This window comes from Rhipicephalus microplus, chromosome X (genome assembly GCF_043290135.1).
Source record: "Rhipicephalus microplus isolate Deutch F79 chromosome X, USDA_Rmic, whole genome shotgun sequence".
In the NCBI taxonomy this organism is placed as follows: domain Eukaryota; kingdom Metazoa; phylum Arthropoda; class Arachnida; order Ixodida; family Ixodidae; genus Rhipicephalus; species Rhipicephalus microplus.
Window position 1 is genome coordinate 230,342,946 of NC_134710.1, and position 23,688 is coordinate 230,366,633.

The following is a 23,688-nucleotide window of genomic DNA, read 5'->3' on the forward strand; positions in this document are numbered from 1 at the left end:
AAATGCATGCCAATGTTCAATCATTGGTACCTTTCTGCTATCTTAAACTGTATAATTTTTTTTTGCTTCTTCCCGTAGATACAAGTCACCGACATTGTTCTTTTGGGATATTTAAATTTTTGTAGAACTTCATTGTGCCTATAATTATGATTTTCAGGGCCTAAAACGTTAGAACAGCACCTAAAACACACTTTTATAGTGCCTAAAAATCCGGCCTCTAGTTATAACCCCTAGTGTGGCAGGGCAACATTGTAGCAAGTACAATTGATTTCACCATGGAATACATGCGAAAATTCATATTGCAGTGGTTACTCATTTTATAAGCTATACACGTTTTTATGATCTTTGCAGTTCTTACTGCACTTCACTTTCAAATTTACAGCAGTGTGCTGCCTCTTCATTGCGAATGATCAGTGGATGCATACTGTAGTTAGTGTGCAATTGTGGTGGCCATTAGGATTAGCATTAGCATTTAATGCTAATGCTAAGTCAATGTGGATTGTTCAAATAGCATTCTAGAAACCTCGTAGTTATTGCATTATACCAAGGAAACACTTAGTTTGAAAGAAGAAAGTGTTCCTTACTTTATTAACGCACTTCAAACGCATCACTTCGGAAGGGGCTTGTGACCAAGAATTCATCATGCCGTTCTCTTACTGCTCGACAGCCGGCTATGTAATTTCTTGCTGCTTGTGTTTTCTTTGCTGGAGCTGCTGTTAGTCAAGCAGGGCACACTATTTAGGCATCCAGCAACACCATATGGATGCGACATTTTGTCGAACTTGCAGTTAGAATGAGTTTCGGGAGCGAACAGAGCATGCGTGGCAGTGTTCGATAATAAAACTATATCACTGAAACGTGACTACGTCACTGGAGTGCAGTCATGATGATGATGATCATATGTGAGGTTTAACATCCCAAGTACAGCCAGGAGGAAGCGGAACTTCAACCTACGTCGTTCTGAAGTATAACATCGGCTTTTTTTTTTTAATCGAAGATACATATGCAAGCTGCATGACATTCCATCTTGTAATGTATTACAATGATTTTTTTTAATCAGGGGGTAATTGTGCTGAGGACCTACTACATCATAGGGCTAGTTCTAGTGTGTCTCACTGGCGTTGCGAATTCTGTCCTTCATTTACCTTAATTTCTCAATTACTAAAGGGCTGTTGTACATAACATTCTCATTTTGAATGGGCCCAAGGACTGAGCTTTCACTCCTACATAAATTGTTGTTTGCCTTTTGTGTTCCTTCAAGGCAGTGTGTGAGGGTGCTGCAGTTTTAATTTCTCATCTTTTTCCGTTTCAAAGTATATGAATTCGTTCACCTTTTTACACAGACACACAGCAGCCACGTTTCATCATTGTGATAGATAGTGCAGCATGGGGGCATTGTATTGAGGGGCTTATTTTATTATAAACAACATATTGCCGCGCCCGAAACAAAGAACGAAGACGATGTGCGCGCCAACAGCTCGTCAAAAGGGGGACTGAAGAAGACGACGTGCTTTTGTTTTGCTCGCCTGCTCTTGGTTCCTGCATAAAAACACACGCCGTCGGTTCTCGGACTCAACGTCTCGGTGCACTGCTTACGTTGAACCGCGACACTGGTAGAGGCGCTGGGTTGCAAGCCTGCCGATGCTCAACACCCCATCTGGGAGCCGTTCATCAAGGCCCGACACGCAGCCACCTTTTACGACACCAGTGCACCGCTTCAGTCGGCGGTTGCTAGGCCTATCTTCTGAGCTGACCTCCTTCGACGAACATTCTAGCAGGCATGACGTACCTCTACCAATGGCCTCCGCTAGCCAGCCACAGTTGGTCCAAGGGATACAAGGCAGCCTCGTTTCCAATCCAGACCAGGTAACACTTCTTCAGCCGCTTGTGCCTGATCGCTTCAGTGGTGCCCCACATGAAGATGTTGAAGATTGGCTTGAGCATTACAAACGCGTTGCCGACATCAACCAGTAGAATGCTCAACAGAAGCTCGCCCGCACATACTTCACTCTCGATGACGGCGCTCACTCGTGGCTCGAGAATCGAGAACGCCGTATATCCACATGGGATGAGTTTCGTCAGCAGCTGATTGACACCTTTGCTAGCGTTGACCGTCGAGAGCGGGCTCAGCAGTTGCTTGAGTTAAGGCTTCAAAAACCTAACGAAACTGTGGCATTGTTTGCTGAAGACGTGACGCGCCTTTGTCGTCGGGCTAATCCCAATATGTCCAAGGAGAAGAAGTTGCGCTACCTTATGCGCGGCGTGAAAGAATAACTGTTCGCTGGACTTGTGCGTAATGCCCCAACTACCATGGCCGATTTTATAAGAGAAGCCACTGCCATTGAGCGTGCTCTGCACCAAAGATCGAGGCAATATGATCACTCGTCCACTACCACCCCAATCATCGCCGCTTCAGTGACTCTGGACAATCAGGGCTCCCTGCGTGACCTGATCAGAGATATTGTCCGAGAAGAAATTCAGAAGCTTTGGACCCCTCCAGTGGATACACCAGTGACCGCCGTTGCCGCAGTAGTTCGTGACGAACTTAGGCACGCTTTTTCAGCAGCTGATCTCGGTCGCGATCAGCGTCAGCTGAGTTACGCCGACGCTGTCCGCCGTCCATCACCCGTCCCGCCTATTACATCATACTACCAGCCACCTACAGCCGCACCTTCGTCGCAACCATTGCAGGAGGCTTTCAGACGTCGGCCCATGTCTCCGATGTCTCCATGCCACCAGCCACCACTAGCGGCACCTTACTCACCACCACGAGAGGACATAAGACGCCCACAATTTCGCAGAACGGACGCTTGGCGCATCGTCGATCGGCGCCCTTTCTGCTTCAACTGTGGTGGTGCCAGCCATATAGCTCGCTATTGTTGGTACCGCGACGCATCGCTTCGCCCGTCTCGGCCAGGGTACGACGGTCGCCGTGCCAACGACGGCTACATTGTTCGCCATGACGACCCTGGTTTTCGAGGACCTTCAACAACGTGGTCTCCCTACCACGAGTCGCGTCCTAATCGCCAGCCCGATTCCGCCCACAGGTCACGCTCTCCATACCCTGCTCAGACATCGTCACCGAATCGACGTACTTTTGCTGACCTTCGGGGGAACAAGGTCGCCCAGCCCTTACCGGCGTCTCTCATAATCATATGGTGGTTTTGGGACGTTAAACCCCACAAATCAATCAAGCACCGAATCATCACAGAGGACACGGCGAGACCAATCCATCAAAATCCGTACCGTGTGGCTTCAAAAGAACGAGAAGCGATAGAACAGCAGGTAACAAAAATGCTTGAAGTCGACGTCATTCAACCGTAGAAAAGCCCCTGGGCATCACCTGTTGTTCTAGTGAAAAAGAAGGACGGCAGCCTGCGTTTCTGTGTGGACTATCGAAAGCTAAATCAGGTTACAAAAAAGGACGTGTACCCGCTTCCCCGCATAGATGATTCGATTGACAGGCTTCGAAACGCACGGTACTTCTCTTCCATGGACTTAAAGAGCGGATATTGCAAGTTGAAGTAGACCCCAGGGATCGTGAAAAACCGCTTTCGTGACGCCAGACGGACTGTATGAATTTAAGGTTTTACCATTTGGCTTGTGCTCCGCGCCTGCTACTTTCCAGCGTCTCATGGATACCGTTCTCTCTGGGCTTAAATGGAGAACCTGCCTAGTATACCTTGACGACGTCATTGAGTGTTGTACAACGTTTGACGAACACCTTGAAGGATTGCAAATGGTCTTGCAGGCCATACGGGCCCCAGGCCTGACGCTCAAGCCGGAGAAATGTCACTTCTGCTTTGAGGAACTGCAGTTTCTTGGCCATGTCGTCAGTTACGCAGGAGTTCGTCCAGACCCCGAAAAAGTTGCCGCCATCGCACAGTTTCCAACACCATCAGATAAAAAGGCAGTGAGGCGTTTTCTGGGTCTCTGTGCATATTATCGGCGGTTTATTCCAGATTTTGCGCGCATTGCGTCACCTTTAACTCGTCTCGGGAGGGATGACGTTGCATTTGTTTGGGGCAACGAACAGGAAGATGCTTTCAATGACTTGCGGCAACGTCTACAAACGACCCCCGTGCTTGCCCATTTTGGTGACACAGCCCCTACAGTGCTCCATACAGACGCCAGCAATGTTGGCCTCGGAGCTGTGCTTGTGCAGCGCCAGGACGACGAGGAAAGAGTGATCGCTTACGCAAGCAAAACTCTGTCACGCACAGAAGCAAATTACTCGACCACTGAAAAGGTATACCTTGCCGTGGTGTGGGCAGTTATGAAATTTCGCCCATACCTGTACGGCCGCCCATTCAAGATTATCAGTGACCACCATTCGTTATGTTGGTTAACAAGTCTGTAATATCCTTCCGGGCGATTGGCACGCTGGAGCCTTAGACTACAGGAGTTTGATATGACGATGGTGTATAGGTCGGGAAAACGACACACGGACGCCGACTGCCTATCTCGATCACCAATAGAGTCGGCTGCTGCTTTTGATGAAGAGACAGCGTTCCTTGGAATCCTCGATACGTCAACCATCGCAGATCACCAGCAGGACGATCCTGAGCTACTTGGCTTGATTAATTATTTAGAAGGACGAAGCCAGAATGCACCCAAAGCCTTTACAAGAGGACTATCGTCGTTTTGTCTGCGAAACAATGTCCTTTACAAAATGAACTTCTCGTCAGACGGGTCCACCTACCTGCTTGTCGTCCCTACCACTTTTCGTTCTGAGGTGTTGCAAGCGTGCCACAACGAGGTAACATCTGGACATTTAGGCTACACGCGCACACTGAGCAGAGTTCGAGGGAGATATTACTGGCCTAGACTCACGGCTGCCGTGAAGCATCATGTTCGGACCTGCCTCGATTGCCAGCGGCGCAAGTCACCTCCAACAAAACGAGCCGGTTTGCTACACCCTGTCCAAATCCTGACAACGCCATTTGACCAGATCGAAATGGACCTTTTGGGCCCACTTCCCACCTCTAGTGTTGGTAACCGCTGGGTTATAGTGGCGACCGACTACCTTACTCGCTACGCCGAGACAAAAGCCATCCAGAGAGACACAGCAGAGGTGGTAGCCCGGTTCTTCATAGAGAACATTGTGCTGAGACATGGTGCGCCATCGATCGTTATAACAGATCGCGGAACCGCATTCACGGCCGCGCTTTTAGATCATGTGTTGGGGCTCAGCGGTACTATTCATCGCAAGTCGACATCTTACCATCCACAAACCAATGGGTTGACTGAGCGACTTAACAAAACTCTGGAAGACATGCTTTCAATGTATGTGGACATCGAACACAAAAACTGGGACGAGATTCTCCCTTACATAACGTTCGCATACAATACTGCGAAACAAGAAACCACACGAATGACCCCATTCAGCCTTGTTTACGGACGAGAAGTAAGAACAATGTTAGACGCGATGCTGCCACACGAATGCGATGACAACGAAACGAGTACTGACGCGTTTACTCAACGCGCAGAGGAAGCCAGGCAGCTCGCACGTCTGTGAATATACCAAGAGCAAGAGTACGACGCAGGCTGCTATAACCAACGTCATACACCTGTAACGTATGAAACTGGGGACAGGGTATGGGTGTGAACGCCTGTATGAAGACGGGGACTATCGGAAAAATTGCTCAGAAGGTACTTCGAACCTTATCGAGTGCTGCGACGACTAAGTGACGTTACCTATGAAGTCGTCTCGGATAGCCCAAACTGTTCAAGGCGTCGCCAGCACCGACCTGAGCTTGTGCACGTAGTGCGCATTAAGCCATACGTCAGCGAGGGACTCTGCGAGGCACCGTCGCTTCTACAAAGTGACTTCATGCGCGAATTACTGTCTCAGCTATAGCATCGGGGCGATGCTCTTTCAAGGGGAGGCAAATGCCGCGGCCGAAACAAAGAACGAAGACGATGTGCGGGCCAACAGCTCGTGAAAAGGGGGACTGAAGAAGACGACATGCTTTTGTTTTGCTCGCCTTCTGTTGGCTCCTGCATAAAAACACACGGCGTCGGTTCTCGGACTCAACGTCTCGGTGCACTGTTTACGTTGAACCGCGACAATGTTAGTGGTGCAGGAGCTTTCCATTGTTAAAGCCAGTGTCAGTATAAGGGGTTGAGCTGTGCTTGTTGACTGGGGAGGAACCTCAAATTTGTCGTAAATGTGGTGAGAGCTTGACCATCCTCCATGTCTTAATGGAGTGTCTGCAAGCTGAAGCTGAAAGAAAGAAGTACCACATTTACATTATTCTAAAATGCGCTCAGTTTTCACAAGTGCAGACTATATAACGAAAGGTTAATGTGGATGTGATGTTCATCTAATTATTGTGAAAATTTGGCATGTCTCTCTGTCTTGGGGACTATAAAAAAAAAATCAAATAAGTGCGAATCGCTTCCATGAAATGAAAAATTTATTCTCATGACTGTTTGTTTTCTTCTCTGATCCAGTTTCTGCTGGCTTACAGATCACTTTTGTATTGGTATCAATAGTGTGCCAGTTGAAGGCCCATTGAGAAGCTTGGTTCACATAGAGATACTTTAAAAAATTGGCCCTGTATCTGCACGTTTTACTGCAAATGTTGTTGAAAGACGGTAGTCTTGGGTCTGGAAAGAGTGAACAAAACGTTTATTGGATGTTCCGCACGAGAAAATTGGTGAATAGTATTCTGAAGGTGCTGCGTTAGACTGCTTCGATTCGTGCCGCGAAGGCGAACGAACACATTGAGGCATGTGAGACACGAGCGCTATCTGGCAGTTATCTTCGAAAACGAAGGAAGGCCTGCTCGCCTGTCTTGAAGGCGATAAAGTGTAGAATGTAGAATTGAGTGGGCAGTGGAACGGAGCGGCCGCCACCATGGTCTCATCCAACCACTTTTTGCTTTTCGTACAGTTGTTCGCAGTCATCAGCACGAGCTCGCCGGACTGCGTGGAACCACATGCGCCTGGCACGCCATACGGCACGTGCCCTCCCCAGCCCGAAACGAGCCGTTGTTGCCCGGTGCCACTTCAACCTCCCGTTCCGGTAACCCCTTACGCTGCCACCAAGCCAACCGCATCGACATCGTCAAGCCACCCAGAAAACTACAAATACAGTCAGCCTTGCACCGCGCGCCTCAGTGGGCAGTGGAATGGAGCGGCCGCCACCATGGTCTCATCCAACCACTTTTTGCTTTTCGTACAGTTGTTCGCAGTCATCCGCACGAGCTCGCCGAACTGCGTGGAACCACATGCGCCTGGCACGCCACACGGCACGTGCCCTCCCCAGCCCGAAACGAGCCGTTGTTGCCCGGTGCCACTTCAACCTCCCGTTCCGGTAACCCCTTACGCTGCCACCAAGCCAACCGCATCGACATCATCAAGCCACCCAGAAAACTACAAATACAGCCAGCTTTGCACCGCGCGCCTCAGTGGGCAGTGGAACGGAGCGGCTGCCACCATGGTCTCATCCAACCACTTTTTGCTTTTCGTACATGTTGGTCCCTCCCAAGATTATAGCGCTAAGCGATCTAGCAACTATTGTCTGCTGCTCCTTCTATGCCCACATGTGTTGCTTGATATAGTCGCAGAGTGTTTTGTCGTTATAAAGGAACTTCTTCTTTGCGGGGATATTGAACAGAATCCTGGTCCGAATAGCGAAGTATTAACCACCATCAGCAAACTAACCGCACACTTAGATGAGGGTCATGACAACTTGCAGAAGACTATTAACGAAGTTAAAGAAAACCAGTTGCTACTTGATTCCAAAGTAACAGATTTAACCACCCGACTAACTGTACTTGAACAGAAGGTTATTTCCCTCGAGAGCGTTCCAGACAATGCACAGATGCAAGGTCTTGTAACGGCTGCCGTGCGACACGAAAGTGTCGCTCTCAGTTCACGGCTTGATGACTTCGAGGATCGCTCTCGTAGGGAGAACCTAATTTTTTATGGGATATTGGATTCTGCTTCAGAAACCTGGGCTGAGTCGGAGCTAAAAATTCGTGAAATCCTGTCTGCGTCCCTTAAACTGGAACTTCCTAATGAAGCCATCTCCCGTGCACACAGGCTTGGAACATATGTACAGAACAAATGTCGACCTGTTATTGTTCGCTTCAGTTCGTTCAAAACAAGAGAAAGTGTCTTTACTAAGAAATCGATGCTTCACAGCACCCCCGTGTCAGTTAGCGAAGATTTCTGCAAGGCCACGCGCCACATCCAGAAAAAGCTTTTAAATTTCGCGAAAAGCAGTGGGCAGCCATATTACTTGAAGTATAACAAGATACTAATCAACAAGAAAGCCTACGTTTATTGTCCGGTCACCGATCGTGTAACTGAGGCAGGACCTATTTATGATAACCCCGTCCACGTTGATCCCGAAGTAAGCAATGCAGAATGCGCAGGAGCCAGCGCTCCTCCTTCACATCGATAGCTAGATAAGCATTTTCGAGCTCACGAATTTTCTTTTTTGCTATGTAATTCTCGAAGTGTTACTAACAAGCGTGATGCCCTATCTGCGCTAATAGATACATGTCTAGCTGATGTCGTGGTAGTAACTGAAACTTGGCTGTCCGCGGAAATTGAAAATAACGAAATATTTAACTGTTCAAAAAAGTTTAAATTCTACCGCTGTGACCGGGGTACGAGGTGTGGGGGCGGCGTATTAATTGCCATTAGCGACGAGAGTAGCTCGTTCAGCTTGCCTGTTGTTTCACGGCTTGAAATTGTTGTCGCGTGTGTTCGCATTAACCACAAAGATATCATTGTTTGTGGCTGCTACCGGCCTCCTAACCTTACTACCGGTTTCGCAAATGAATTACACGATGTACTAAATAAGTTGCGAGTAAGGTTTCCGGCCGCGCCTATGTTTCTCCAAGGTGACTTTAACTTCCCTAATGTTTTGTGGTCTCCCGCTTTCCCAATAATTTCATCAACTTCTGCTGACAGTGCTGCCTTTCTTGATGTGTGTTCAGACTTTAACCTTACCCAGCTGGTTAACGCTCCAACCCGCATTACCTTGTCCACCTCCTCAGTTCTAGACTTGGTGCTGACCACGCATCCCGACCTAATTAAATCCCTATCAGTTATTCCGGGCGTAAGCGACCATCTAGCTATTCATTTTAACATGACTAAAACAACTAAAAGAAATGATAGCTCAAAAGTTTTTAGGGACTACAAAAGAGCCGACTATGTTTCAATTAATAATGAGCTTCAGCTTTTCCTAAACGATTACCTTTCGCAATTTCTGGAATGTCCGTGCAACAAAACTGAAATTTGTTTAAGCAGAAGGTAGCAGAACTTACCAATCGTTTTATTCCACTCCGCAGAATTAGGCAAAACGCAAAGTCCCCTTGGTTCACGCTTACACTAAAACGACTACTGAATAAAAAGAAACGAATTTTTCGAAGGGCAAAGCTAACTCACAACGCGGAAAGGTGGTCCGCTTATCATCACGCAGCTGACGAGTACACTCACGCATTATCCGTTGCAAAAGAAAATTATTATCAACAAACGCTTCCCTCCCTGCTTGCAACTAACCCACAGAAATTTTGGCAGATGATTAGGGGAAATGAAAAAAAAGGCGATAGAATTAATCCATAATGATAACAGCCGTGTACCAAAAGAAGAGTGTTGTGTCATTTTAAGCTCTGTGTTTTCATCGTGCTTTGTTAAACCTACAGCACTTTCCTTTCCCGATGCCCCCACCCACAATTTTGTTCTCATGGAACCCCTTTTATTTGACTGTGTCGGCATACAAAAATTGATAGAAAACATGAAATTAGCCAGTGCTCCAGGTGAAGACGGTATCTGTGCAAAGTTTTTGCATAATACCTCTGTTTGCTCATCTGTCATTTTATGTAAGCTTTTCACACAGTCTTTGGAATGTCATTACCTCCCGGGCGACTGGAAAGCGGGAAAGGTGGTTCCTCTTCACAAATCAGGTGACGTTCATAACCCCCGCAATTACAGGCCCATATCGTTAACAAGTATACCGTGTAAGCCCATGGAACACGTCATCTACTCCCACATAATCACTTTTTTAGAAAACAACTCGTTTCTTAGTGATCACCAGCATGGATTCCGGAAACAGTACTCGTGTGAGACCCAACTTCTCTGCTTTACTAATGATCTTTTTCTTGCCATTGACGCTTCTTCCCTTGTTGACTGTATTTTTCTCGACTTTGCTAAAGCTTTTGACACTGTATGCCACGAACTGCTACTGCTAAAACTAAGCAAACTTAATCTTGATGCTAACATATTAAAATGGATTGAATGCTTTCTAATAGACCGCTCCCAATTTGTAACTGCGAATGAATCCAACTCCCCCCCTCTCACCCATAACCTCTGGCGTCCCCCAAGGATCCGTTCTTGGCCCACTACTCTTCCTGATTTACATTAACGATTTGCCACATAACATCTCTTCTTCTATTAAACTTTTCGCCGATGATTGTGTTATTTACCGCGAAATTAAAACCCCTTCTGACCACCTTGCCCTTCAGTGTGACTTAGACAATGTTTCATCTTGGTGCGATACTTGGCTAATGAACCTTAATGTTACTAAATGCAAGGTAATGAGAGTTTCACGTCGAACATGTAATATTTCTACTAACTACGTACTTAATAATTCTCCCCTTACTAAAGTTAGCTCTTACAAGTTTCTTGGCGTTACAGTTTCTGACAACCTTTCCTGGCAGTCTCACATTGACTTTATTAAAAACAATGCTAACCGCACACTTGGTTATTTACGCCGTAACTTCTCCCTTGCCCCGATGCAACTGAAACTTCTGCTCTATAAAACATTAGTCCGACCAAAGCTAGAATATTCATCATCTGTATGGGATCACCACGTAAACATCCATATCAGTAGCATCGAAGCAATTCAAAATCGCGGCGCTCGTTTCATTTTGTCGAACTATTCCCGTACAGCAAGCGTAACCCATATGAAGTCAACCATAAATCTACCTAGCCTATCATTTTGCCGCAAGATCTCACGCTTGTGCCTCTTCCACAAGTTGTACCATACCATGCACTCACTGAGTAACTCGCTTTTTTTGCCGCCATCCTACATTTCATCCCACAGCGATCACCACTTCAAAGTTGGAATTACAAGCAGCCTTACAAACCTCCATTTTAATTCATTCGTGCCCAAAACAAGCACGGACTGGAATCACCTTCCCGCTTCCATCGCATCCATCACTGACCCGGCCAACTTCAAGAGTACCATAAACGCATACCCTTTTTAAACATGCTCCATTTGTTTGTGCGGATTTGTTACTTGTTTTTTCACCACTCCTCTCTGTAACGCCTTGTGCATTGAGAGAAAATAAATGAAATGAAATGAAAGAATGCAAAGCGACGGGCAGGCGCCACCACCATGTCGTTTTAGCAAAGCGTTGCAAACACTTGCGTTTCTGTGCATAGCATTGCATTGTCAGCGCAGCGTGATAAACGCTATGGTCCTTAGAATTGCTTATATACAATTCTCTAGTACAAAGACATGCATACAGAATATTGATGTGTCGTTATTGTGCCTCAGATATGTGTAATAATTTCTGTTTAATTGACAATCGCACAAGTAGGAACGCTGAAACTTCAGCACTATTGATGGACGCTATAGATGGGGTTAAATTTTGGCTGTTTGGGCTATCGTTTCGGCAGACTAACAGACATATGTATAGACAGACTGACAGGCAAACCGAAATTTTTTAATTGAAGTACCTCAAGAAAGACTATCGTCTTTAAAAGTCTGCAAGCTTGTGTTCAAGGTCTAAATATCCACCCGTTTCTGGACCACGGAATGTTTTCCCGGTTTTGAAGTGCTGCCTAACATCTTCTTCGTTTGTTTTCGTCATTCACGAACACAACTCGTAGGCACACGAAAATGATTTCTTGTAGTTTTCAGCATGCAAAATAATTTTCTTTTTAAACCAGTATTCATAATGAAATTGGTGTTTGTCATCATTTAGGCTTCATTTGGAAAATGTATGACAGTTGAGCACGAACTGAACCCACAGAAAATGTGCTCTATTACCATTTTGTAATGGTGATGACGCTGCATTTGACCTCTCTGACAGTAGGCTATTGCAAATGCTATGAACGTGGTTTCAGCTTTGTGCTCGACTGTAGTGTGCCGATGGCCTGTTTTATTGGAAAGAGGTGTGTGTTAATTGCATGTTAGATTCCCCGCAGGGGCGTCTGTGAAAGCAGGCGTTTGGTGCGCAGCGTCACCACGGACCCGAGCTAACGGGAGGGTTTTGACACCCTCGCTTAGCCGTGCGTGGCATTGCCGTGTCCGAGAAAAAGGGGATCCTGGGGGTTGAGCCGACGCCGGGTGATTGGACCCTTTAAGGCTCCCTGGCAGAGGCAACACACCTCTTTGGCCCCGGCTTCACATAGACGGCACCCCTGGGGTGACCCATCCAGGGGAAATCGGCAGTCGCCTTTTTCTATCTCTCTCTCCCTACATCTCCGTCTTTATTCCTCACTTTTTATTTGTCCTGTCATCTTCTCTTTTTTGTTTCCTTCCAGATTTCCTGACAGCGAGGGTTAACCCTGTGTATTTACCCGACCTTGGGTAGTTATATTCGGTTATAGCGGCGATGCATGGCTGGCGTCTTCAAGTGTTTACCCTTCAACCTTGTAGCGTCCCCTTCTTAGGCTCGGTGGTGGGTGGCCACCGTCGCCGTCGAACTTTACACAATCTGTATGGTCAACTTTTTTCCCCCTCTCCCTGATCGCCGCCCGAAAAAGGTGGCGCACCGAAGAAACGTTCCTCTTTTCAAAACCAAAGCAGTCTTTCCCCAAGTTTCATGTCATGCATAGCCAGAAAGAAAACAAAACAGTCCGAGCAATCTCTCTCTCTCTCTCTCTCTCTTTTTTTTTTTTTTTTGTCTCGAAAACACTCATCGAAGCAATCGGCCCAGAATATCGTGTAACCAAGTTGGGAAGCGGCGACCTCCTTTTGGAGGTTCGCGACAAGCTGCAATATGACAACTTACCTAAATTTGTAGCGTTTGGCGATGTCCCAGTTTCTGTAGGCCCCCACAGATCTTTGAACACAGTCTGCGGTGTCATCTCTGATGACGACCTTCTTGGATTATCAGAGAGTGAATTATTAGAAGGCTGGCAAGACCAGAATGTAGTGAAGGTTCAAAGAATAGTCGTATGACGAGACAAAAAAGAAACACCAACGAAACATATCATTATCAGCTTTGGTTCTAGCGATTTACCTGATTCAATCGAAACCGGCTACTGCAAGCTTCGAGTCAGGCCCTACATACCAAATCCTCGTAGGTATTTCAAATGTCAGCGCTTTGGACACAGATCGCAAAGCTGCAGAGGGTGCGCAACTTGCGCAAATTGTATCTCCAAGGAACACCCATCGGACAATTGTACTGCTGTAGCCCGTTGTGCGAATTGCGGAGACCATCCCACCTACTCGGGATTGTGCCCATCCTGAAAAAAGGAAAAACGAATTCTTCAACCTAAAGTTAAATTCAATCTGCCTTTTCAAAAGGCGCGCCAGCGCTTCTCCTTCCAAAACAAGCACTCTCCGTCCTTTGCAGTTGTGACGCGCCAGGGTGCCGTGCCACATCTTTCCACGTCTGCGAGTGTCACACTAAGTGTGACCACAGTCGCGTCATCTGCGCCCAAGGCTGGAGTAGTCTGTGCTGCTCCGCCTCCTGCTGAACAGGTTCAGCACACTTAAGAGTCTGCTGGACTCTGAACCACTGCCCCTGCTGTTACGTCCGAAACTTCTGTGAATGTGCCTGCTCATCAGGCACCATCTGCCACCTCTGAGGAGGTGATGGATTCAAGTCCCACTCCTCCGGCGGCTCAGACGCCGAAGGATAGGCGCAGCTCTTTGGAGCGCGCCCAGAAAGAAAAACGTCGAATTACGGGGCCTCCAGAGGCCCTGTAACCTGAATTAACCCTTCTTGTACACACAGCACCACACTTCTTTAAAATGACACATATAATACAGTGGAACGTCAGAGGTCTGCTCAGGAACCTCGACGATATCCAAGAACTTTTACACAAACATTCACCAAAAGTGCTGTGTGTGCAAGAAACACACTTAAAATCAAGACACACTAACTTTCTACGCTATTACGTTTTCTTTTGAAAGGACCGAGATGATGCTGTTGCCTCATCCGGTGGTGTTGCCATAATAGTAGTTAATCAAGGAACAGCCTGTACACATTTACGCCTTCAGACATTCCTGGAAGCAGTAGCTGTTCAAGCTGTCATCTTCAACAAATTGGTAACAATTTGCAATATTTACATTCCTCCATGCCATCAACTGAATAAACACGAATTTCAGTCGCTGATAGATGAACTTCCATAACCGTATCTCATCCTAGGGGACTTTAATGCTCATAGTAGCCTATGGGGTGACTCTCGCTATGCGCGAGGCCGCCTTATTGAATAGTTCCTTCTCTCTTTTGGTGCATGTCTCCTCAATCGAAAAGAGTCAACATACTATAGCCTGGCTAATAATACCTACTCATCGATAGACCTCAGCATTGTCTCTTCATTGCTCCTACCGATACTCACATGGAAAGTCGTAAACAATCCTTACGGAAGTGATTATATTCCTATAATTCTGAGTATACTAACATCTTCTGAATGTCCTCGACATGTTCCCAAACGGTTCATAGAAAAGGCCGATTGGGACCAATTTTATAAGATAGCTAGCTTAAGTTGGACTGACATATGCGGTTTTGGCATAAATGCATCAGTAGAGTTCTTTACTGCTTTTGTTATTGAAGCTGCGACTAAGTGCATCTTGAAAATATCTGTACTACCTAGGAAACGGCACGTTCCCTGGTGGAACAGTGTCTCAATGCGTGCAAACAACAAAACAGTGCATGGAAGCGTCTTCGAGAGACTTCCCAACCACCAAGAACCTTGTCAGTTTTAAAAACATCAAGTTGCAAGGCAGGAGAATGTGTTGGCAGGCCAGAAAGGAGAGCTGGCAGAAGTTTCTATCTGGCATCAACTCCTATACACATGAGGCAAGAGTCTGGAGCATGGTCAGTAGGGTAGTAGGGCGAGAAGCACATCCTCTGTAGTAAACACACAGAATAATGGTTTAGAAGACCAAGCGAATTTCCTTGGTGCATACTTTGAACAGGTCTCCAGCTCAACCCATTACAGTCTGGTGTTCCAACGATACAAAGCAAAAACAGAAAAAAAAATAGAATGGAAATCCACAAATAATGACGCGTACAATGAACCTTTCATCTTAGCAGAGCTAGAAGCAATGCTAAATTGCTGTAACAGTACCGCCCCAGGCTCCGACTGTATAGTGTAAAAAATGCTGAAATGTCTGCCTCCCTGAAACTCAAAAAACACTCCTTTATTTGTATAATGCTGTTTGGTTTTCCGAAGAGATCCCTTCCGCCTGGGAAGAAGCCATCATTATTCCAATTTTTAAACAGGGTAAGGACTCATCTTCAGCATCAAGTTACAGGCCCATAGCATTGACGAGTTGCCTGTGCAAGGTCTTTGAGAAAATGATAAACAGGTGACAGACGCACTTCCTTGAAACAAATAGCCTAATTGACCCATATCAGTACGAGTTTCGGGAGGCTAAATCCACTACTGACCACCTTGTCTGTATCGAGTCACAAATTCGTGATGCTTTAATTCACAAAAAATTTTTTTTTCTGTGTTCCTAGATATGTAGAAGGCCTGTGACACAATGTGGCGCTTTGGCGCACTCTGAGACCTGTCACACCTAAGTGTGCAGGGAAAAACGTTGGCAATAATCGAAAGCTACCTGTCTAATCGGACATTCCGTGTTCGAGAGGGCACTGTGTTGTCCCGTACATTTGTTCAAGAAACAGGAGTGCCGCAAGGAGAGGTATTGAGTTGTACACTTTTTATAGTGAAAATGAACTTGTGCCTCGTTATCCCAGGAAATATGTTTTATTGTGCATATGTTGACGACGTGCAGGTCGGTTTCAAGTCCTGTGACCTCTCAGTGTGTGAACGTCAGGTTCAATTAGGTTTAAACAAGTTTTCTCAATGGGCAGATGAGAATGGTTTTAAACTGAACGCGCAAAAGAGTACATGCATGTTGTTCTGCCGGAAGAGGAGCATTCATCTCGATCCTGAGCTTGACCTGCATAGTAAACGTCTGGCTGTAAAGTCTGAGCATAACTTTCTGGGCCTAATATTGAACGCAAAACTAACCTTCATACCATATATCAAGTATCTAAAGAACAGGTTTTTAAAGACAATGAATATTCTGAAAGTGTTTTCACACGCTACGTGTGGTAGTGACAGGAAATGCCTAATGGATTTGTGTAGAAGCCTCGTACGCACGCGCCTAGATTACGGTGCTTTCACCTATCAGTCTGCGACCCCATTGGCCTTAAAGATGCTAGACCCCGTCCACCATCTAAGCATTCGCCTTTCGACGGGTGCCTTTTGAGCTAGCTTTGTAGAAAGCATGTATGTAAAATCAAATGAATGGTCGCTCTATCTGCAGAGATGTTACATGTCCTTTACATACTACCACAAGGCTAACACAGACGAGGAACATCCCACTCACACCATAATTAGTGATATGTCCAATGCTGCCTTGTTCAACAACTATCCTTCACTGAGACAGCCCTACTCACTCCGTGTGAGGAGCCTCGCTGAGGAAACAGACGTGCCACTTCTAGAGCACCGGTTGATGGCTCCCGCAGCATATCCACCGCCGTGGCAGTGGCAGATAATTCACTGTGATGTATCCTTCATGAGGGTTACTAAACACGCACCTACTGCACACATCCGCTCTCACTTCCTCGAAATTCAACATAAATACACTTGCCCGGAATTCTTCGCAGATGCGGCAAAGTCTCGTACTGGCATGTCCTATGCAGATGTTGATCCATCCTTTTCAAAATCCGGTATTCTGTACCCGCAAACAAGTATCTTCACTGCAGAAGCCCATGCGATATCTGTGGCCATTAAGCATATCAAGGAAGTACAACTGCAACATTCGGTGTGTACACAGATTTGCTGAGTGTCGTAACAGCTTTGAAAACGTCAAAAAAACATAAAAATCCTGTCCTTATATCACTTTACTCTCTTTTATGCATAATTTACGCCCTCAGACGACAGGTTTTGGTGTGCCGGGTGCCAGGGCACTGCGAGATTGCTAGAAACATAGTGGCGGACCAGCTGGCTGGGTCTGCGCACGACCACACACGCGCCAATACATCCCTGGCCGTCCGTGCAGTTGACACGAAACCCTTCCTACGACGGAAGCTCAGGGCGTTCTGGCAGCGCCTGTGGGATAGACAAACTGATAATAAATTGCACGTTATCAAACCGAGACTTGAAAATTGGCCAACAGTATCCAGATCCCGCTACACACAAGTCACACTTACAAGGTTACAAATATGACACACTCACTCAACACATTCACACCTTTTATCTGGTGGCAATCAACCATTGTGTCAGAGATGTGAAGAACAACTTAGGGTTCTCCACATCCTTGTGCAGTGTAATGAGCTAGATGCCCTGAGAAACAAGCACTTGTTGCTTCCCTACCAACAGCAGCTGCCGCTACATCCGGCCATGCTCATCGGTAGGGATCCGCTTTGTAAAGTCGAACCACTGTGGGCATTTTTAAATGGTATACGTAGCTTTCAACCCATATACCGAGCTGATCTGCAGCACGACCTCACTTCTGAGGTCGCGGCTGTGGTGGCTACATCTTCAGCATAGTTCTATTGTCTCGACAATTTTGCTTTTAAGTTTCACTGTACATATTTCATGCCACTTTCATGCTTTTGATACTTCTATGTTTTTACCCCCATAAGCGCGAGGAATTTTAAGGCCCCTATACAGCCACATACCATATCATTGTTCACATCTCCTGTCTACTGGAATGGCGCTCTTTGGCCATCAATTGGCCCTTGCACCATTAAGCCCTACACATCATCAATTGCATGTTAGATTGCTAAGCATGTGTTACTTTCATTTAGCCATCTTCTTTAGAAGCTACGTTTACATGACACTGAATTAGTGGTATCTTTAGCAAAATCAATATTTCTTACATTTCTTACTTTAATAATCCTGGCAATCCCTAGTATGGCCTCTCTTGAGGGACCACTGTTGCAATGGTAACGTTTTATATATAGTACATGCCGTATTTTCTCTAACCTAGGCCGACCCCCAAAAGTCCGAAGCCCGAGGAAAAAAAAACTTCGTATGTAAGCCAAATGAAACAGCGAGGACAGCATTCACACAGACAAAATATTTATTAAACATGAAGTTAAAACAAAGCAGATGGTTTATAATGCAAATAACTTCAGAAACATACAGCCGCTAGTCCCGTTGTGTGTGTTTCTTTGTTGTTTTTTTTTTGCGCTGCTTCTAGTTATTTGCATCATAAGGATGCCGCGCTTGCCGATGCCGCACTCATACCAATTTGTCGTCGCATCTTCCCTTGTCGCTCTATGTACTCAGATTTGGGTGCACGTTAAAGAACCCCAGGTGATCAAAATTTTCGGAGCCCTCCACTACGGTGTCTCTCATAATCATGTGGTGGTTTCGGGACGTTAAACCTCACATATCAACCAATCATTCCCTTGTCGCTGACTTCTTTTTCGCTGTCTTTAAACAGTGTGCAATCCTAGGAGCCATGAAGTGATTTCGATATGCTGCACTTCTTAAAAGAGTGCACTATCAAAGTTTCTGTTATGTCGTCGCACGCTGCAGCCCCTCCAGCGATGCACATTTTTTTCATCTACTTCAAAGTCCTGCCCGGCTTGAATGTTTGGCAATTACTCTGTGGCTAGGACAACTTTCCTTTTATAAGTGGCACTGTAATTACACCACCTATTTGGTGCAACTGAGCTACGCCCCACACAGACCCCTCAAAGCGCGACTCGAAGTAACAAACGGCTCGCCTCAACACTCGCCACAAAGATCAAAACGGCAGCCTCAAGTGCGTACTTAAGCCATGCGTTGGCTCGGCTACTGACATTTACAATACAGTCTACGTGGCCCTAGTTGCGTACCACTTCTCTGAATGACAAATGGCACGTTTTTCAAATCCTTGAATTTAAGCCGACGCTAGAGTTTAATACAAAGAAATTTGAAAAAAAAAACCAAAAAACTATTGGCCTAGATTCAAATAAATGCGGTACTTCTGGGCCCTCGCACACAATGGTTGCTGTTTGCATCAGTGCGTTTTAGTGGACAGTCCTCTCGCACATCATCTGTTATGAATTCATTCTGAAAATATAGGGCGGGCAAACACGGACACAAGAAGGAAGTCGGGCTACCATAAATACCTACTAACAATGGAAAGTGCCCACAATAGTGGAAAAGAAGAAGACATGAGAACTTATCTGTGCATGCCCATGAGATATGCAAACCTATCAATCTGGCACACGTGGGGGTCTACATGAAAGATAACTGTTAAGGTATTTGATTTCATCATTATGCAAATTAACAGTTGGGTCACGAATGCACTACCACTATTATCGAATACGTACCAACTAGCTCAGCTCCCTGTTATTTTTAATTTTTTTACCATAGCACACTTTATAATCATTGCCATAATTTTAATACTACTTACTATTGTAAACCAGGAAAACATTCCATAATATTATATGTATATTACAGCAACATTCTTGAGGCTTTTATAGAGGTATGTTACACTTACCCATTGCCATTTTAAAAAAATGTTCAGTGCAAGAAGACATGGACATAGAAATATGGGTAGAAGAAACACATGCCCTGTACCTTTCTTTCTGTGTCTACTTTTATCTAGTGCTAAAAATTTTCTGTTATGTGTACTCAGCACGACTTATTGGCCATTTTGAGACTTTTCCCATTTGACACACACGTCTTTTATTGGTGCTCAAAGGCCCTGACTGGTTCTTGTGCCATTGAACACTATCTATCATCACTTGTGGGGTTACTATCATCACTCGTGGGGTTACGCACATATGCAAATAAACAGATATGATTCAATGACTACAGTCAATCTGTCACAACAATGGCATCAGGATCCAGTAGCAAACTCTTTGAAGTGTGTCTTATCTCATTTCAATGAAACTATAGAAGTTCAGATTGGTTAAAGAAAGCATACACTCGCCAATTAAAAATAACCAATAATACCACTCTTTGTGGCAGCAAATAAAATTGCTATTAAGTTTAAATACAAACACTGAGAAACTAAATGGTTTTTGTTGTGATATATATAGCACAGCATATGCTGCCAGACATCAAAAGTAAAATGTTTACAGTAAACTTCCAGTAAACAGAAATGTGGATTGCTGCTTAAATGCAACAAATGTCTTATATGATATGTTTAGTACTCGTATTCTGCATCCCTGTTCATCTCTCGATAAAAGAAACTGCTGTTTAATGAAACATACCGTAGTGGTTCCTTCAGGTCCCGTTTAACGAGAGTCTATTGTATTTATAAATTCCTAGCTTATGCAGCTGCTGCTTGTGCTCATTACACACACTCATACCATATTTACTTGAGTCTAGGCCCACCCTGATTCTAAACCGACCCCCCAAATGTCCGAAGCCCGGAAAAAAAAAATTACCTTGAATGTAGGCCGAACGAAACGACGAAGATGGTGTTCACAAAAAGATAACATTTATTGAGCATCAAGATGAAACAAAGTAGTTGGTTCATGATGCTAATAACTCGAGAAACATCCAGCTGCTAGTCCTGTTCTGTGTGTCCTTTTTGTCGTTTTTTTTTTTTTTTCGCGCTGATTTCAAATTACTAGCATTATAAAGTTGCACTTGCCGATGCCGCGCTCATTCTGACTTGTAGTGGCTGTTTGCCTCATTGCTGATATTCACTCACTACTTTGCAAACTAGCAAATTTCATTAATCAGCATGTTACTACCTTCACTTACGAGGAGGTTAGTGCTTTTTGCAACAAGTTACCGGTTAGTATTTAGTTAGTGAATAAGCTGGCCCTCTTTGTAAGAGTGCACGTTTAAACAAATCATCTTTTAATATTGTTTAAGCTTAAATGCATTAATGCTAAAATGGCGACTTAGCGAATCCTCGCGTAGGGATTCAGGGAGGCGCCGCCTTGATTACGTTGGATGGCCTGCTTTGGCTAGCTACCTGAACCAATGCTTTCAAAAGTCTATGCTATCTCTCTCTGTATGATTCATCTTGTACAATAGTATATCGCACACACAGCCCTCACTGCACACAGTTAATCGGGTATGAATGTGTGCTGCTTTACAGACCTTTGTGAGTTTTCAGGCAAAGGCACCCATATGTGTAGGCAGAGAAACAGTATTACAAAAAAAAAGGGGGGGGGGGGTGTAATATGTGGCGAGACTGCGCGCAAGTTGGTATATGAAAGCTTGCAGTGAACACAAGTATCGCACCGGTGTTAATATGCATTACAACTTAGAGAAGCACTTTTTCGAGTATGCGTTCCAGTTGCCGACGGTGGCAGAAACAAAAACAAATGGAAGTACGAGGAGACAACAGGCGGCTGAGGTGCCACCGAGGAGGAAAAAAAAATCACAAAGCATGGGGGGGGGGGGGAGGGGGGTATACTGCCACCGCATAGTTCCGCAAGACGGATACGATGGCCTAGAGCCGTAGTTATGCAAAGAATGGAGATAAAATTGAGAGCAACACAGTCTATATAAGGACAGTATTATAGTACTAGGTGAGTTGCTTATAAATGTACCATGCTTGTAATCAGCCAATTATATTACTGTTTTATTGTTAAATTTGAGGGTCTGAATTACTAATTTTTGAAGTTTGGAAAACAGCACGTCAACGAGAATGTGCTCAATTTTTTGGAAAATATGTAATTTTATTCCCATTATACTCCATTAAAAATGCGCTTAATTCCATTCCCATTCCACTCTGAGGTCACTATAATGTGGAATGATTCAGGATTCATTCCAATCCCGAAGTGGCAACTCCGCAGCACTAATGAGAACTAATAAGTATATACAATGTTACTTGCCTTGAGGTCTCTCAACTGTGCAGCATTAATTTCTATATTCCAACAGACTGTGCAAAAGAGGCACAAGAGTGGAGAAAGGAATACGAAATAGGCGCTGTGTCCACCCGTCTGGTGTTTCATTTTCTTCTGTAGTGTTCTTGCATAATTTGTCATTAGTATGTACTACCAACTTAACCAGTGCTTGTTTCTTCTAGTTTATGTCATCATGCTGCACTGCTTGTTGCCGTTTGAGTGTTCGCATCAAGTAACTCAGAAATAAAAGCAACTGGATTTAATCGTAATTTCCTCTGCACAGCAGCAGCCCATGCTTTCGTACACCTGATAAACAGAAACACTATAGCAATTTATGCTAATTGCTTTTGAATCGTACTACAAAGTGAACGAATCTGAGTGCTGCAGAGTTGATGTGCCACAGGAGAATGTTCAGTCATGTAGTTTACTGCAGACGTTAGAGAGGTAAAAACAAGTGCCTCCTATGAGTTATACATAAAAATGTTTGGTTTGGTTGGAGTCTGTACGGTGGCATAAACAAGGGCCATGAGAAAATGCAGAGGCTTGAAGAGGTATTGCAGCTGTTGGCTTGCCCAGCCTTTGCATCCATTTCATAAGACTTCCGAAATAATGCACATAAGCTATGTCTGTTCCAAGCTGTGGTGACTGCCATGTGCAGCAATGGCCAAGCTAAAGGATATGTGCACTCTTCTGTTCTTGTCCTTGTAGGAGGACAGTGTAAATGGACAGTGTAAAGGAAGTTGCCGTTTTTGACTTCCCACTATTTCATGATTGCTTTTAATTGCACAACTTGAACATTGACAGGTACGGTCTTGTCATAGTCAGATTTGATACAGAATGTCACAACAACAATGATAGCAAAAATTTACTTGGAGAATTCATATGATTGCTATTGAAATCAAAATCTTAACTAAAATGAAGTGGAAAATTCAATGGCATGGTTTGCCAGGCTTTGAGTGGGCCCAAAAAATTATAAAATTTGTTATGCATTGATAACTTTTTATGCTTAAGTTACACATCTTTGTTAACAAAAAAAAGTTCTATCAAATTTTTTATGTTAGCACATCACACAAACACAAAATGGCAGACTTAGGCTTTTGGACAACATACTAAGAAAATGGCTTTTCTTCTCAATCTTTTACGTGCTTGTAACTATGCAAGTTTCTCTCAAAATGTTTTTTGTACATGCTCTGTGTGCTAATGAATGAATTGAACCTTTATTTCAAAGAAAAGGATCGCTCTGGGCTGCAGTTTGAAAATAAGTGAGGAAGGGATCGTTCAGTGTATGGCGCTAGCATATTTAACTTGCATGGGCTTGCAAAGTGTGACTGCCAGTCTGGCATGTTGGTAAAGTTTCCTGATGAAACAAGTGCTAAAAAATACACACACTTAGAGAGGACACAGACGAGCGCTGTTTGGTGTTGACTATAATACTGTTGCAATAAAACCTCATAAATTTGGATATCATAAGAGTGTCAAATTATCATGATTTTTAAAAGAACTATAAACAAGTGCTTATTACATCGACACTTTTATTTACCTAATGAATCCATGTTCCACAAAAGCAATACGTAACCCAAAATTCTCTTCATTTGTGGCTCCCTTCATAACAATGCAGCCAAGGTGCTAGGCCCATGTCTTCATCTGATAATCATGACATTTACATGACATGCATGTCATGATTATCATGTTTGTACATGTCATTTACCTTCGT

At 44.7% G+C, this 23,688-nt stretch overlaps 1 protein-coding gene across 11 annotated transcripts in view; it reads left to right on the top strand.

Moving 5' to 3' along the window:
* Positions 1-23,688, top strand: part of LOC119187847 (protein SCAI) — a 160,688-nt gene that overhangs the window by 91,555 nt on the left and 45,445 nt on the right. For 5 of the 11 annotated variants that reach the window (XM_075878757.1, XM_075878755.1, XM_075878753.1 and 2 more), the window contains one exon: positions 6,899-15,687. The exons of the other annotated variants lie outside the window; for them this stretch is intronic. In XM_075878757.1, the coding sequence (XP_075734872.1) occupies positions 6,899-8,416 (1,518 nt within the window). In that variant the 3' untranslated portion in view covers positions 8,417-15,687. Of the gene's footprint in view, positions 1-6,898; positions 15,688-23,688 lie in introns of those variants that run through there. 11 annotated transcript variants of the gene reach the window in all.